Raw genomic sequence first — 17983 nt, 5'->3', positions numbered from 1 at the left:
TCATTTAACCACTATTGCTAGAGTTCATTGTATTTTTAGTGTTTCGCCAATGGACGTAGCGGGGCGATGCGGCATGCAGTTGGCTTTACCCCAGCTCAAGAAGAGGTCCATAGATCACCGGATGGCCCTCTTAGCAGACTAAAGAAAATCAGGTCGTCATCTACGCCGAAGAAAGATTTGCTGCTGAGGTCGTCACCCGGACAGAAATGTAGACCGTAATGTGACGATCCCCGATCCATAAATACCAGAGGTTGCAGTAATCAGCAAGAAGAGATCTTCTTCTACTACGAAGTCAGCAGCCTTATCAACGCAGATACGGACTGATGGCTTCATATCAACGCAGACACGAGGCAGATGTTCATCCAAAGCCTCAGATGCGACTTCGAAGCAGACGTGTTGACCACCCTCCGATCTTCATCCCAGAGGTTGCCCTAATCAGCAGAAAGACGTCAGCTACTACTACGACGTTGGCAACTCCAACGTAGACATGGACTGAGGGCCCTATGCCAGCGCAGACAACAGTCATCCCTGATGTGACGGCACCGCAGACCTTATCAGCGTAGACCTTCGACCCAGGGGCCTTCATGCAACAGTTACTCAACAGATGATGCAGCTGATGGAACAACACTCCCGGACGACAACATCATCGAAATCAACCCTGCACAAAGGACCAGATGACACCTTGACGCACACCTCTGAGGGACCACTACGAGACGGAGAACACTGGCACGAAGGACCTAGACGAACTTCTACAATGTCATCATCAACGCAGAAGGACAGTGCACCTGCACGCAGACGACAACGGAGTTCATCCATCTCATCGGCGCCGTCAGACCCGGGATCGTCAGGACCATGCACGCAGGCACTCACCTCTACAAGGATGCAAGGCGACATCCCGAGACTCCGATGCCAGCCCCTCACCTGCGCGCAGGTCCCTGGACAAAGCTCAATGCAGAGGACGATCACCCTACAGATCTCCACAGACACAGTCATCGCAGATATCTTCATGCAGATCTTCACACGGTCGCCACGCAGATCGTCATGCAGGTCCCCACGCAGGTTGCCACACAGGTCTCCTCACAGATTGCCGCACAGATCTTCATACAGCTTTCACGAAAATGTACGCCGTTCAACATTAGCAGATTTTCCCTTCATTATACGAAGTCCTTCATGATATCATCAGGGGTTGAGATCATCAATTAATCCTGTAATAAATCTTTCAAGGTGAAAGATAATAAGATATCGCACCTGGACATTACAACTAGATTCTACAGTTGAAGAATACAGTCTCAACAGACAGGGGTACAGTCTAGTTACATCGATACCAAGCTGCGAAGTTTTCACGCGCTCCCACTACAGCCATCTATACACGTGTTCACTCGTATAACTTCGGCACACTGAACGGAGACGCTACGGACAAAGCTGAGTGTTGACGAAGAAATCATCGACTGCACAAGATTCTACAGGAATCATCTACCTGCAACACCAGAGACGTCACACGCCCTGCGCACAAACTCACATCTGGAATCTGATTGGTCCATGAGAGACACACCCTTCGCAGAACTCGGTCAGTCACCTGCCAGGAAGTCGTGTACAGTTGTAAACAACTTTTTCAACGTGGGAAAGACTCCATTTACAGTCCAGCTAGCAGGGTATAACGTGGTTTGACCGTCTTCACGGATCATAGAGGTCTTCCCCTGTCAGCAGAAATTATATGGATTATCTGGGGACTTGCAGCGACAAGCGTTAGGTGATTTCTGCTCGTGGCAGCCAGTCGACTATAAATAGACTTACATCGATGGCAGTCCCAGTACATCATAGATTTGCTGATCCAGAGAAGATCATCGCTGCAAAATGTTGGGATTATGGTGACAATATCTTCATTACATATCACAGGAAGATTGATGAGACAAGCTTCAAGCCATGACTCCAGACTCGATCGTCTCTCCACTTCCATTACGGACATGGCAAGGGTTTCTAGAGCCACTTACCTACAACGTAGGACATTATTGCAGTAGATGGCTAGTAATCTCCAATCGGAGTTGGAACCAAAGCAGGATCTTCAATTTCTGCGAATATGACTCATCACACCTTAGAATCACACTGTCGTCCCAGAGGATCATTGGCTCAAGATACAATACAGTGTATCTCAAACAATCTGGATGAGAGCCGTCATTCCACGAGCCTCCAATCCACATGAAGTTAGAGCCTTTGCATCTACACTCGCTCTACATGGAAATTACTCCATCTCTACAATTATGGAGTGTTTGCCAATCACTACCTCAGAGACATTGCTACAGAGGACATCGCCGGCATTCACCAGTTTGGTCCACTTGTTGTAGCACAACAATTGACGATTTCACAAAGGCGCTGAGATGAATCTCATCCCTTTATCACGTGACTTGAGGAAGCCTACACTCGAGAGAGTAAGAGCTTAAGTCCATGTGCACGTCTAGGACAGGCTAGCATGAGTGATTAGACCTGGTACTTGTAAGGACTTACTCGTACACGGAGAAGGGTCAATGCTCCACTTGATGCCAGCATCAAAAGATGGAGCTACAGGAAAAACCACACCTTAAGTCACGAGATGTTTGGAACAATCTGAGAAGCTGTGGTCCCCCCACCCCTCACTCATCAGAGAACAATACTCTCTCCGTTACCACTACAAGAGGGGCAGAATCTACTCGGCCCATCTCGACAATCTGGAACACTTTGGGTTACCGAATCGACTGAAACCATATCTACTATGGTGGAATCGGAATTAGAATGTCTGCGGAGGAACCTACTTATTAGAGTCAGATTACAACAATCATCTCTACGTCGATGCATCACTTCAAGGATGGGGTGCTCACTTCGACAACGGAGTGGCAATGGGGAATTGGTCGAGTAACTGAGTCTGCACACCAACATGCTAGAAATAAAAGCAGTAATCAAAGCCTTACTACATTGATCCAATGTACTAAAGAATGCACGGCTGGCGATCCATACGGACAACTCCACAAGTAGCCTTCTACAACAAGAGGCAGGATCAACAAGATTAACTAATCTTCTAGATCCCAGCTTTCATCTGTTCAGTATCATAGACGACCTGAACATCTACATAAAGGCATGCCACATTCCAGGCATGAATGTCATAGCAGACGCACTATCTCGTCCATTACAACAATCCCCGATAGAATGGATGTTACATCCAGAAGCATTCCCATGCATCTTACAGACGATAGGATCTCCGGGGATACACCTGTTTGGAACAAACAGTTAACACCATTCGTCTTGTCGTTTCCCGATCCACAAGCTGGGGCAACAGACGCTTTAAGCATCACTTGGGAAGGAATAAACGCTTACGCGTTTCCACCCCCAGCATTGCTACCACAAGTGCTACAGAAAATCAGGCAGACGAAGTAACTGCAACTCATTTGGTAGTGCCCTATTGGACAGCAGAGGGTCTGGTCTCCCGTCTTCATAATGAACTCGGCAGTCCAACTTTAACACTACCAGAGTGGCCGACTCTACTCGTCCATCCTCACACCAAACAAGTTCATGGGAACCCCAAAGTGTTCCAGCTACACGCCTGGAGCGTATCACAACTTGTTTGAAGAAAAGAGGGTATCCCGCCTGAGCAGCGAAAGCAGTGACACTAGCTCTACGCAGGTCAACTTGCAACTTATATGATCACAAATAGCAGGAATTTTAACGTTATGCATTAAGGAAAGGCTTCACGGCGGTGACAGCAACTCATCCTCTAAGGGCGGAATACGTATGTCATCTATGACAGACGATGCATTTGAAAGGTTCAACGCTTTCTACATATCCAACGGCCCTCAGCATTGTTATCACCATGAAACGGGAATCAAACGGACCACAGTACCAGAGTTACTGGCACTACTGTGTTCCTTCAAGTTGGAAGAACAACAAAGGAACTTCAAGGCTCCTATTTGAGATCTCAATGTAGTTGTGCAGCATCTCACCAGTGACGCCTATGTACCTTTTAGACCGGACATCCTTGAGTTTTTTAACACATAAAACTCTCTTACTGATTACCTTAGCAACAATGATACGGATGTCAGAAATTCATGCTCTGGACTTTGAACGAACATGCTTCGAATCAAGTCATCATTACATAGTATACTTAGGACTGAGATGGGGCTTCATAGTGAATAATCAACTGCCCGATCAACCTGACAGATAGTTACACATCCCAGCATTATCTACAGTCCTGGCCCCACAGGATACACAGAACCTATCCTTATGCACTGTCAGAGCATTGGAAGTATATCTACAAAAGTCAAAGACGAGGAGACGAAAATTTAAGCGCCTTTTCATCCCTCTATCTACGAAGACGCAGACTGAAGTCTCACGTACGGGAATATCAAGCTGGAAGGAAAAAGGATATGTACCATATAAAGTTCCCACGGGGGTACACAAGACATAAATCACCAACCGTTGAATCCAGAGGCGGCTTGACCCACCACCTTTACCGTTGGATTCTACAAGCAAAAGAGCATGAGTCAGGATAAGGAAAAATATGTTATTTTCTGATTAAAATTGATATTTTATACTTATCCTGACTCATGATGTTAAGCCCTCCCAACCTCCCCTCATGGCACTCTGGATTTCACCGTAAGTTCAGGTGTCGGGCTCATTAGAACGGAGAGAGTGACATGTAAGCTGGGACCACGTGATGTCGGAGCCCGGGAAATCTATGGGAAGGGAGCCTACTCGTGGTGTGTGATTTTACGTCCGCTTTTATGAAGGGAGCTTCAAAAAGGGATTCAAGTGATATCACTATCGTTCGCAAGAGAAAGAGAGCAAGCAAAAGAGCATGCGTCAGGATAAGTATAAAATATCAATTTTAATCAGAAAATTACATTTTACGAGAGCCGGTTTGCAACAAGCTCCTCCACGCAGATGCATCGTTACAAGGAAGGGGTGCACACCTCGACAACGAAGTGGCAGCAGGGAAATGGTCGAGTCAAGAAAGGAATCTACACATCAACATGCTGGAGATGAAAGCAGTAATCAACGCCTTAACCCACTGGTCCAGGGGCCTCAAGAACGCACAACTGATGATCCACACGGACAACTCAACAGTAGCGTTTTACATCAACAGACAAGGCTCAACAAGACCTCGCAATCTACTGCAACTCTGCTTCCATCTGTTCAACGTGGTAGACGACCTGAACATCCACGTAAAAGCATGTCACATTACAGGATCCAAGAATGTCATTGCAGACGCTCTATCTCGACCACTACAACCATCCCCCACGGAATGGATGCTACATCCAGAGGCATTTCGATGCATCATACGCGGAATAACGTCACCAACAATAGACTTGTTTGCGACGAAATTCAACAATCAGCTGCCAACATTTGTCTCACCAATTCCTGATCCACAAGCCTGGGCAACAGACGCCCTAAGCATCTCATGGGAAGGACTCAACCCTTCCACGTTTCCAACCCCAACTTTACTACCACAAGTGCTACAGAAAATCAGCCAAACGAGGAGACTACAACTGATTTTGGTCGCGCCTTACTGGCCAGTGAGAGCCTGGTTCCCCGTCCTCATTAACGACCACGGAAAACCAACGCTGAAACTGCCCGACTGGCCGAATCTACTCGTCCATCCTCACACCAAACAAGCGCACGGCAACCCCACGGTATTCCAACTACACGTTTGGAACGTAGCACGACTTGTTTGAAGAAAAGAGGCTATTCTACCAGGGCAGCGAAAGCAGTAACATTAGCACTACGCAGATCTACTCGTACGCTGTACGATGACAAATGGCGGAAATTTGAGATCTACGCTACAAGGAAAGGATTCACAGCTATAAAGGCAACTCATCCTCAAGTGGCAGAATACCTATGTCATCTACGTCAGACGAGACATCTGAAATGCTCAACGCTATCCACTTATCTAGCGGCACTTAGTTCTGTTATCACCATGAAAACGGGGATCAAACTAACTAAAGTCCCAGAGATACTGGCACTACTACGCTCATTTAAGTTGGAAGATCAACAACGTAAATTCAAGGCGCCTGCTTGGGATCTCAACGTAGTCTTGCAACATCCCATAAGTGACGACCATGAACCCTTAGACAGGACATCTTTCGAGTTGCTAACTCTCAAGACGCTATTCCTCATCGCCTTGGCAACAGCAGCACAAATGTTGGAAATACATGCTCTGGACTTTGAATGAACACGGTTTGAATCAAGTCACCAGGACATCGCACATTTAGGACTGAGATGGGATTTTATAGCAAAGAATCAACTGCCTGGTCAGCCTGACAGACAATTTCACATCCCAGCATTATCTACGGTCCTAGGACCACAGGATACACAGGATTTATCCTTATGTCCGGTCAGAGCACTAAAAATATATCTACAAAGATCTAAGACGAAGAGACGAAAATTCAAGCGCGATTTCATCCCTATATCTACAGAGACGCAGACTGAAGTCTCACGTAGAACTATATCTATTTGGATGCGAGCAGTCGTCCTAAGAGCTTATAAAGCAGCCGGATTAGAACCGCCACACGCCTCTAATCTCCATAAAGTGAGAGCCCTAGCATGTACACTAGCTCTACATGGAAATTGCTCCATCACCACTATCATGGAAGGTTGTTTCTGGAAATCGGACACGGTGTTTGCCAACCACTACCTCAGAGACGTCGCCACCGAGGATGTCCGAGGCATTCACCAGTTTGGTCCGCTTGTTGTAGCACAACAATTGACGGTTCCACAAAGGCGCTGAGAGTTATCTCACCTATTATCACGTGACTTGAAAAAGCCCACACTTGCAAGAGTAAGAGCTTAAGTCCATGCGCAGGTCTATAGACAGATAGCATGAGTGACTAAGACCTAGTACTTGTAAGCAATTACTTGTACATGAAGAATGGGTCAATAATCCATTTGATGCCTGCATCAAACTATGGAGATACAGAAAACCACATCTGAAGTCACGAGACGTTTGGAACAAATCTGACAAGCTGTGGTCTCTACCCCCAGACTATTCAATCGAAAGCTGGAAGGAAAATAAGGATATGTACATAAGTTCCCACAGGGGTATACAGGACGTAAATGACCAACCGTTGAATCCAGAGGCGGCTTGACCCACCACCTACTTCCGTTGGATTCTACAAGCAAAAAAGCATGAGTCAGGATAAGGAAAAATATGTAATTTTCTGACTAAAATTGATATTTTATACTTATCCTGACTCATGAGGTTAAGCCCTCCCAACCTCCCTCATGGCACTCTGGATTTCACCGCTAGTCCAGGTGTCGAGCTCAACAGAACGGAGAGAGTGAAAAGTAAGCCTGGGTCATGTGACCTCGAAAAGCCCGGGAAAATTGAGGAAAGGGAGCCTACTCGTGGTGAGTGATTTTACGTCCGCTTTTATGAAGGGAGCTTCAAAAAGAAGATTCAAGTGTTCGTTCGCAAGAGAAAGAGAGCAAGCAAAAAAGCATGCGTCAGGATAAGTATAAAATATCAATTTTAGTCAGAAAATTACATTTTGGGGGTTATGTTTCTTCATGCTAAAGCCCATCATATAACCCTTTTATGACTGTTATTGTATGTTGTATACACATCATTTGAAACTATAAATCATATGAAACTGCAACGGCATGTGATTGCCCCAAACAACATTGTCTTTGAAGATTGCTGAAAATTCCTGAGATTCTGAATTCAAACATGGCCGCTATGGCAGCAATATTGTACAACTGAAAATGATCTGAGCCTGATTCATATTGTGCATAATCATAGTTAGTAGGGGCCTAACAGTTACCTTCGACTTTAAATGATGTTTATGAAGTTTGACCTTAATTTGACCTTTGAAAATAACATAGGAGTAGCACGGTATAAGGAGAATAACTCACAGTAATTGATAAAATCATTTTGATGATTATGTTTATGCAGAGCGTTGCATTCACTTTGTCTTTTGTTGTTAACACTGCATTACATTGTAATATCAAAAATAAGTTAACAGGCATATGCATGATAATATTCAATTTCCAACACAATATAATGTACATGCAATCAATAATTGAAACGCATTTTCACAACCTGTGCACAGCTGATTGCTATTTCCGCAACAAAATGCTCAAACGTTCACAACAAAATGAAAAGGAGATACATTTTTCATGGTAAATCATCATGTCCAGTGATGTTTTATCTGAAAATACAATTCAATCCTAAATTCGCTCATTGGTAAGATGCAATTTTTTCTGCACATAACATAAGATTCTTTTTCAGAAGAAGTCCTCCTTGGGGTACATAAATATAAGCATTAAAATGTCAATTTTAAATCCAGTTGTAACTATATTTTTCAATAAAATATTTACAAAACAAAAAACTCGTCTTGTCTTGTGAGACCACCAACTCTCGCGTGTACCGCGTACCTCACTTTTCATGATGTCGTTCGGGGCGGTGGGGTAGCCTAATGGTTAAAGCGTTGGCTCCTCACGCCGAAGACCCGGGTTCGAATCCCCACATAGGTACAATGTGTGACGCCCATTTCTGGTGTCCCCCGCCATGATGTTGCTGGAATATTGCTTAAAGCGGCATAAAACCAAACTCAGTCAAAATGATAAAGCCGTTTGATTATTGATGTGTTTACTTTTATTTTGTATGATTAATCTATAATTTAATGTTAGGGTTTTGTATGAAAGGACCTTTGTATTTTTTTCTCAAAGCTTGACTTTTGCTACTTTTGCCAAGTTTATATGCCAATTTATCACCTTATTATACCTCTATGAAATGTACTTCTATGAACACTAGTTTTATCTTTGTTTGTTGACTATGAACTGATAAAGATTAACTTTATATCAATGCTGTTTTGCATGTGCAAGTGGAAAATTGTGCATTCATGTCAGCTGTGAATAACTTGAACAGAAACCCATACTCACTACTGTGTGGGGTCAGGCAACAGGCAGCAAACTGTTACTCTCTATACAAATTGTGTGAGCTGCAGGTGCTACAGGTATAGGAGGACATGTTTACCTTTTAGCAAACACCTGGTGTCATTACTGATTTTCTGTAATCCATTCATAGAATTTTAACCAATATTTTTTTTTAAATTCTCAACCGTTGATGCTTTATATGTACATTTTATCAGATGAATCTTATGGTTATAGAAGAGTTTTGACACCTATGCCAATAATAAGCCCAGTGGTTAACTCTTTTTACGATGTTTCAGGTGGTCCAGTGTCTCGGGTGGTGGACTTGACCAATGCTTCCAATGTCTCCGTCTCCCTTGGGGAACAAGAAACTAAAGGAAGCCTGTCACATGGTGAGACGCCACCTGGCATATTCACATGATCTAGAGAATGGTTATCACTGTACGAATAAACTAAGGACAATTTAGTAGGGTCCTTTGAACTAAGGGGTGGACCAAAATAGCATCATAACTGAGAATACATTGGGAAAAAGAATCCCTCCTCACCTTTTACCCCCATTCTCCACGGGGCATCCTGACTGTACTAGTTATTGTATTAGGGTTCCCTCCCTTACCCTCTCCAGGGGCGGTGGGGTAGCCTAATGGTTAAAGCGTTGGCTCGTCACGCCGAAGACCCGGGTTCGAATCCCCACATGGGCACAATGTGTGAAGCCCATTTCTGGTGTCCCCCGCCGTGATGTTGCTGGAATATTGCTAAAAGCGGCATAAAACCAAACTCAGTCAGTCAGTCAGCCTTACCCTCTCCCTTCTGTTGATGTTTGATTGATCAGTAAAATGTTATATGGTAATCCAGCAGGGTATATTGAGAGAACCACGGAAACAATCTAGTGTGTGTTTACCCAAATGTTTGCCCCGGAGAGGAGAGGATTCCTGTTAATATGGGATAACTAAACTTAACAAATGACTATTTCCTTAAATGTGCACAGTCAAAAACTACATAATATCACTTCAGGTCAATGGATAGGCGATAGTAAACTTAATGTAAATATGAGTTCTGTCTTGGTCACGTGGTGGTTTTGTTAAAGGGCTACCGACTATAAGAACAGGTGTCTTCTTTGATGGGCATTTTAGAAGTTGAGTTGATGAAGAATGATGACAATTTTTATGTATATACAAGTTATTGTATTGTGAAAGGCGACGTTTCGACATAGATGCTAATGTCGTTGTCAAGCAAAAACAACAATACAATGTACGGGTGCTTCGGTGATATTAAGTACCATTGAATCAAACAGGAATAGAGTTATCATTCTTGTTTAAAGTAGTTCTAACGTTCATGCGCCGATAAGAAATCCTTCCAGAGGGGCACGAGTCCGCTTGTCCCGGAATAACACGAGTTGGTCACGAATGCATCATGTCATGATCCTTACCACTTTGACGATTACGAGATTCTGTCTAATATTATGATGAATCATCCCCTGATAGAACATTGACTCCAGCAGACATGCCCCCCATCTTGTGGACTATCTAAAATCTCCTTCACTAGAGCAAACGCCTCCCCTCAGGTGGGGCACAGAATTGCTGATTCAGGAGAATTGATTTTCCCATCTGGCCAGTTGATTGCCAACATCTTCTGGTCTCTGGATGATGTCTTTGCTGATCTTCTGGTTCGACTTTGCATCTAGCTGCCGATTATTAACTAGGATGTGCACTTGCTTGTGAGGACATATCAGGGCCTTATGCTCATTAACGTAGCATCCTTTGTCTGTGGTTGCCTCTGCTAACCTTTCCTCCAATATTGTTTCGCCTCGATTACTGGAGCTGCTGGTATGACAAGCCTCAAAGACTGGGCTCTACTGTCATTAGGTACTGTTTTGCGTTAGTGCCGGGACTTGTCGCTATTATCTGTGATACTCATTTGAAGGACCTAACTAACACGTTTCACCCTGCAGCTTCGGAACAAAATATGTTTCAGGCGACTTCCGTTAAGTGCTCTATGAACCACTTGAGTATGTATCCTTTGAGGACCTTACAGCCAGGATTACTTTTTTTCTGGCGCTCGTCACAGCAGCAGAGTAAGCTTCATGCAAGGGATGTTACATGGATCACTTTCGACCTCGGACATGTTCTTCTTGTCCAGTCCTGGGATAGTATCTCCTTGTCAACTCAATCACCAGGTCCACATAATACCCCTCTCTGAAATAGTTGGCTTAGAGGACCAGGAACTATTATAGCTCTACTCCTTGTCAGGACCTTATATACCAGTGCCAACACAGCCCTGTCGCTAGCGTTAGCGTCTGTACACGCAGTCTCAGACCGTGTCAACACTGAAGTGCAACCTCTAGCAGCCAACAATCATACAAGATCTGAGCCCTCCAGTGAACAGCTTTGGTCTGGGCCATCATGGAGGGATCCTCCTGGAGGTTGACAACTGTGTTTGCTGACCATGACTTGGATCACGCCTTGTGTATATTCTTCTATGATCATTCTGGATGTTGGGACCAAGTAAGACAAGTAGGTCTGGAATAACATTGATGTTTTTTTACATTAATGTTTGACTTCAATGGCGTTACTGTAATTTCCCTATCTACTATAAACTACATGGCCTATGGACAGGAAGCTTTGTTGGACTTATCTGCTGTACGGTTTCTAAAAACTGTTCACAGAATTTTAATGTGATAGCTTTATCATCTGCATTTGACTGGGTAAAGAACTGGTTTGAGCATCATTTCGGAGAATTTGATACATTTGACTTGACACATAAATACAAAGTGAAACAGGTTCAAGCAGGACCAAACTGTGCATAGACGGTAGGCCAGTGTCTTGGCCAATAGTATTAGCTGTCAAGGCAAAGGCTAAGGACATGAACAGATTTGTTTCTTCTGACAGACGACTTAAAAGAGTGTATGTGTAAATGGTTATGTTTTTGGAACTGATAGTTTCCGGAGTTATATACATGAGAAAGATTCCATAAATTACAGGGGGTAATAATATCTTTATGAAAAAATCCACTTTAACCTTTATTTCTCATGGAAAGGGGGTTACATCACTAAAAATGCAGTGCCTCTATCTCCAATAAAAACAATTAAAATAAATTTATGTTTTATTGTTGAATTGAATTTTTTTTATCATCAGAACCAAAACTGAGATGTGCTGTAAAAAAGTGGTTGTTATTTTCTTGCTGGTACCAACTTTGGTCAGTGCTGATGATATAACACAAATATGATATCCCAAATCGCAGAAATTTATCAAGTGTAAGGATTCCAGATATGGATTTTTGCCACCATCAGAATTAAATACTATTACGACTTATTACGTTATTCATCTTATTCTGTCCTCTCGCTTCAAAGAATACTACCACCAGTATGACTAATTGTATGTTGATTGTATGTCTCGGCATTGTTTGGCAACTGCCTCCATTTTGGTGGAACATCGTTTCTCGGAACATATTACCTTGTTAATATCAAGACCCACAACGTCAAGAACTCTTCTTCGACTGAGTGCATATGGCAAGCCATTTGCCTACATTTCCTACCGGAACCCATTTCCTGGATTTCACATAAAGCTTCTTCTGGATGAGCGCCCAGAGGACTTATACCAGCGACTTAATGCCTTTGTTTGGCACAGCCTCTTGGTTCATAATGGTGGCATTGCCCATCATAGTGTAGAAGTGACAGAGGATGAGGAAATGTCCCCATCAATCGACATTTACATTGTTCTTAGCTGGTTACAAGCCATTCTTAATGCTATGTTCACACTATCACGATTCACGCCACGATTGAAATTGTGGCTATAATCGCGGACTACTTGGGGTGATCCTATCAGACCTTATCAGATCTTATCGGATCTTGAGGTCAGTCGTGGCAATTGTGTTGATCGTAGAAAAATTTTGGACGGTTCAAAAGTTTTCTACGATTAATTGTCAACCGCGAACATCGCATCAAAACGTATTGCATTGTAACAAAGCACAACATATCCCATCTAATCGTACTTCAAAATCGTGGTGATCCGAATCAATCGTGGACAAGACAAAGATCACAATGGTTCTGGGTTGTAGTGTTCACTCTCTAGAAGTTCAAGAACCAGTGAAATCCATGGTCAGTTGGGCTGTATGTATACCCATCGGGGTCGAATTGTAGCTCAAATCGTGATCACCCTCGACCGTGATCGTGCAAGACATCATGATCGCGACCACAATCGTTTCTTATCGCAACAGAGTGCATCAGTTCACGATGAACGTATCGGGACGTACCTGCACGCACAAGATCGCGACCCAATCGGGATCGATCGGGACAATCCTATCACAACGTATTTGATCGTATCTGAATTGACCAATCGTGCCAATTTCGCATCCATGCGTAACAAATCGTACCAGAACGTATCGACTCACATCACATCGTATCCAAACCTAAAATTTCAGAGATGTTTCACGATCAGCCTCGAATGGCCTATCGTGGCTTTCTTAACGGATCGTATGAGAGTGGGAACCTAGCATAAGGATCTGCCTCGCCTCACGAAGCACTGATATGACAATGACTTGAGATCCCATACTCTTGCTTCCCTTAAACCAGAAATATCCCAAGCCTTAGGGTCTCTTCTAGGTGAAGTCCATTCTTCAGAGGAGGTGAAAGTTATGAACTCTACTCCATTACAATTTGACAACAGATCAGCCTTAAACGGACCAGCCCGTATAGACTTCGCAATTCCATCACCACCAAAGTGTGTGCATTATGTAAACAAGCCTGTTGTACCGACATCTCAGAAACAGAAAAGTGGAATGCTATGTGCGTAGCAGAAAAGACTTGGTGCAAAGCTAGCGGTTTGGAGGAGAAAAGATTAAAAGTTCCTTTCATGGACGCCAGGAAAGATTTTGACAGATACACGTGTACAATGTGCTAAGAGACAGTATAGAAGTAAGATACACAGAGACTTGGAGGAAATGTGTAAAGAAAATCAGCCAGAGTTCTGGAAATCAATAGGGAAAGTGGGAGTGGGTACTGAGAAACAGAAAATCATCCCTTGGGAGTTAGTGTCCGATTATGGAAGTGTGATTAAGGACAAGGACGCTGTCATGAACAAGTTGAGAGATGAGTACAGGAACACGTTAAATGGTGACGTAACTGTGGTTGATGATGATGTCGCTCAGGAGACTACGAATCTGGAAGATGAAACCTTCAATGAAGTCATAACTTTACAAGAGGTAAAACTCGCTGTCAAGAAGTGTAAAGAGCCAGGAATTGATGCGATTCCCAGTCACTAGTTACTAAAAAGAGAAATAATGGTAAAAGCTCTACATAGACTTTTCAATGTGTGTTTGATAGTTCCTGTGTACCTGATATGTGGTCAAGAAGTATCATATGTCCTATCCCAAAATCATCTTGTACAGATCCACAAGATCCTATGAGCTACAGAGGTCTGACCCTTGCCCCTGTTATCTAGAAGCTATATTGTGTTGTACTGGACACAAAACTTTCAGCTTGGGCTGAAAAATACCATATTTTAAATGATGTTCAAAAAGGGTTCAGGAAAGGTCGATCTACAATGGACCACGTGTCTACGCTTACTTCCATCATTGAAAACAGGAAACTTTGTAGGATGCCCATGTTTCCAGCTTTTATTGACTTTCAAAAGAATATGACTGGATTGACAGAGGGGAACTATGGAAGAAACTAAATACAACCGGAGTTCATGGCAAAGACTGGTGTCAACCAAGGACTTAAACAAGGATGTCTCTTTTCATCTCTGCTTTTCAATGTCTACATTGATGAACTTTAGATACTATTGGGAAGAGGCGTTCTGGCGGAAAAGAAGTTATCTCCACGCTCACCTATGCCGACGACCTTGTTTTAATTGCCGAATCAGAGAATGACTTGAATTTTATGTTATCTGTCCTCCAAAAGTGGTGCCATAAGAACAAGGTGTCAGTTAACAAGGACAAATCAAAGGTTACCCACTTCAGGGGCTTTCAGTGCCACAGACACACATCACCTTTAAGCTGTGAGAAATGGTACTGGACGTTTGTTCACAATACCAATACCTGGGAATTATCCTAACTGAACATCTGAGTTATAACGCAATGGTGAAGTGTGCAGTAAATTCAGCAAATAGAGCCTTAGGCTTACTCATCGCAAAATTCAAGCACCTTGGAGGGATGCCTTTTAATGTTTTCACCAAGCTTTACGTCTCGATGGTATGGCCGATACTACACTACGGTGCAGGGATATGGGGAACCAGTGAACCCTCCTCTGTCAACGCCCTTCACAGAGTTCTAAGATTCTTCATGGTCAATGGGACTAACCACAGTGTTAATGGTGACTCAGGTTGGCGACCCCAAGTGGTGAGACAGGTTGGAGACCCCAAGTGGTGAGACAGGTTGGAGACCCCAAGTGGTGAGACAGTGGACAACAGTAACCAGAACATTGCATGGTTAGTCAACATGAGTAAAGGACGGATGAAAAAACGGGTATTTTTATGGTCGAAGAATATGAACAGAAAGTGCTGGACTCGAGTTAAAGAATATTTTGAAGTCACTGGAATGGGACATTTAACAGCCTGTGAATCATTAGAAAGCCGTCTATTAACCAAAACAGTCGAAAGTGTATCTTTTACATCGAACTGGAGAGAGAAGTTGAATGCTGATCTTCGTCACAATCGTTCATCTACAGGTCTTAGCAACCTTAGACATTATAGACAGTTCAAATGGTCGTACTAAGATGAGAGCTACCTCACTTGTCCTCTACCCTATCACTTAGAGCCGCCCTTGTTAAGTTCAGGTGTGGGGTAGCGCCTCTGAGGGTTGAAACAGGGCGTTATGAGAATCTGTATTTTAATCATAAATATTGTTTTAGTTGTCTTAACACCACAGAAGATGAAATGCATGTTTTACTCTTTTGTCCTTTATATGCCTCAGTTAGAGCTGAATTATTTAAGTCTTGTTGTAATAAGTTAGAGGGATTTGATATACTGTCTCCAAATGTTTAGTTTTATTCTTTACTTAACAACGCCGTTTTAACCCTTGATAGTGACAGGGCCTGCAATAACATACCTCTTATACGGCGGGATATTTCATACAAATGATATACATGTATGTATTATATATTATACATATTTTAGATTTTTTACATTGTATTAGTGTCTGTCATAAATCGCTGAGCGGTTGGTTGTACAAACAAGCGAGACAAAAATAAAACTATACGTCTGTCTGTTCCTCAGTGGGCGTTCATTCCTACCTAATCATGAGAGAAGATATAAAGCTCGGGCTCCAAGGTTTTCAGACATTTTCGAGATAATAACTGTCACTTCATTCCGCCAGATGTTTGTGAGGACATCTATGACCGGTATCAGTGCACCCAAGAATATTCAGAACAAGCTACTATAATGAATATACAGGTTGGTCACTCTCCGTCAATGACTTCGACTACCCAATATCACTATTGAATGATGGGACACAGGGAATATGATTTGCCTATCCACAGCCAAATTTCTAGGCTTGGCCCCATACAGACTGTTCACAATTGTCAGAGATGGTAGCGAATTCAAGTTTGAAGGCCTTTTTGTTGAGAACTTAGATGTGGATATCTTGACTGGAGTTCCTTTCATGGAACTTAATGACATCACGGTTCGTCCAGTGAAACACCAAGAAATACTCGGGGAAGGATCCACTTATCTGTATGGTTCTGTGAAGGAGACACATTCTGAAGATACCATTAAAAAACGACACGATCTACACACCTCTCATGACAGCCAACTACTTTGTCCATGGGAGTGTCTCAAAGTTACTTAGCCGAAGGAGTTTCTGCCAGTTGACCCCTTGGTCAGGAACCCATCAGAAACATAATTGAATTACATTTGTGACGCAATTCCTTTGTCTGCTCGCTCTATTATTTTTCAGGAATGGAGCGATGTGTACCAGTTTATAGAGTGAACAATTTCGAAATCATACTTTTTGCATTACATTTTGAATGTAATTTAAGTAGGGTAATATCCTCTTAACTCGGATTAGGATGGGACTCAACCCAACAAAAGTACTAAAATTTGTACTTTACTAAGAAAGTGTAATCCCAAATTTAACATATGTTACATTCGATTTGCCAGTTACCTATTTTTGACAGAGATCTGGTAAAGGAGCAACATCGTCAGCGATGAGACAACCGTCCCCAAATGAGCTATCTGAGTTCCTATTGGTAGAGAGTAGTATATAGAATGGGGATTCTGTGACAGGCCGACTAAGAGCGTCATTATATATCAATTCTGCTTCCAGCCCCAAGTATAAATTAACGATTTTGAGCAGAGACACCATTCGATGCACATCCCAGACCCCTATAGGAGCCTTAATATCTGTAGGGTACCATGAGTTTCGGGCAACCCCGGGCGGGAACGAGGACGAATCAACAGCCTGCAATACGTCCCCCGTAGACTACAAGCCGCAGACGGTGCCGGATGCTAAGCAGCCACCAGTTCCCAGGTCATAGAATGGGGATTCTGTGACAGCCCGACTAAGAGCGTCATTATATATCAATTCCGCTTCCAGCCCCAAGTATAAATTAACGATTACGAGCAGAGACACCATTCGATGCACATCCCAGACCCCCGACATGCACCTTAGAAACTCCCCCCAGGGGGTTTGTGGTTCTGTTACAGGCCAACTAAGAGCATTATTATATGCCAATTCCGCTCCCAGCCTTCCAAGTATAAATCAACGATTTCGAGCAGAGACATCATTCAATGTACAGCCCATGCACCTCAACGATTTCGAGCAGACATCTTTCGATGTACAGCCCATGCACCTCAACGATTTCGAGAGGCATCATTCGATGTACAGCCCATGCACCTCAACGATTTCGAGAGACATCATTCGATGTACAGCCCATGCACCTTAGAAACTCCCCCGGGGGGTTGTGGCTCTGTTACAGGCCAACTAAGAGCGCCATTATATGCCAATTTCGTCACTCAATGTACAGCCACCTCAGAAACTCCCACTCAGTGGTTTATGAGCGTGTGCCCATACGCATAAGTCGTGACGCCGTCGGCAGCGATCCACCGTTTGGTGTCCATGGGCGACAGCGACGTCTTGTTGAGGGTGATGCCGTAGA

General features: G+C 43.4%; 1 protein-coding gene and 1 long non-coding RNA gene across 2 annotated transcripts in view; one reads left to right on the top strand and one right to left on the bottom strand.

Moving 5' to 3' along the window:
• Window positions 1–3626: 3626 nt before the first annotated feature.
• Window positions 3627–16800, bottom strand: LOC124259909. The gene is made up of 3 exons (XR_006893951.1): window positions 16714–16800; window positions 3799–3803; window positions 3627–3637 (listed from the first exon to the last, which is right to left on the bottom strand). It is a non-coding gene; the product is annotated as an uncharacterized LOC124259909 (long non-coding RNA).
• The window catches only part of LOC124259904, a 36992-nt gene continuing 27610 nt past the window's right edge, over window positions 8602–17983 (top strand). Inside the window, exon 1 of the mRNA XM_046694133.1 lies at window positions 8602–9287. Within this exon, the coding sequence (XP_046550089.1) occupies window positions 9089–9287 (199 nt within the window). The 5' untranslated portion in view covers window positions 8602–9088. The remainder of the gene's footprint in view (window positions 9288–17983) is intronic.

This window comes from Haliotis rubra, unplaced genomic scaffold (genome assembly GCF_003918875.1).
Source record: "Haliotis rubra isolate DU_JTF1 unplaced genomic scaffold, ASM391887v1 Scf741, whole genome shotgun sequence".
Classification (NCBI taxonomy): Eukaryota; Metazoa; Mollusca; class Gastropoda; order Lepetellida; family Haliotidae; genus Haliotis; species Haliotis rubra.
Note: the sequence above shows the minus strand (reverse complement) of the source record. Positions and strands in the feature narration are given on the sequence as shown.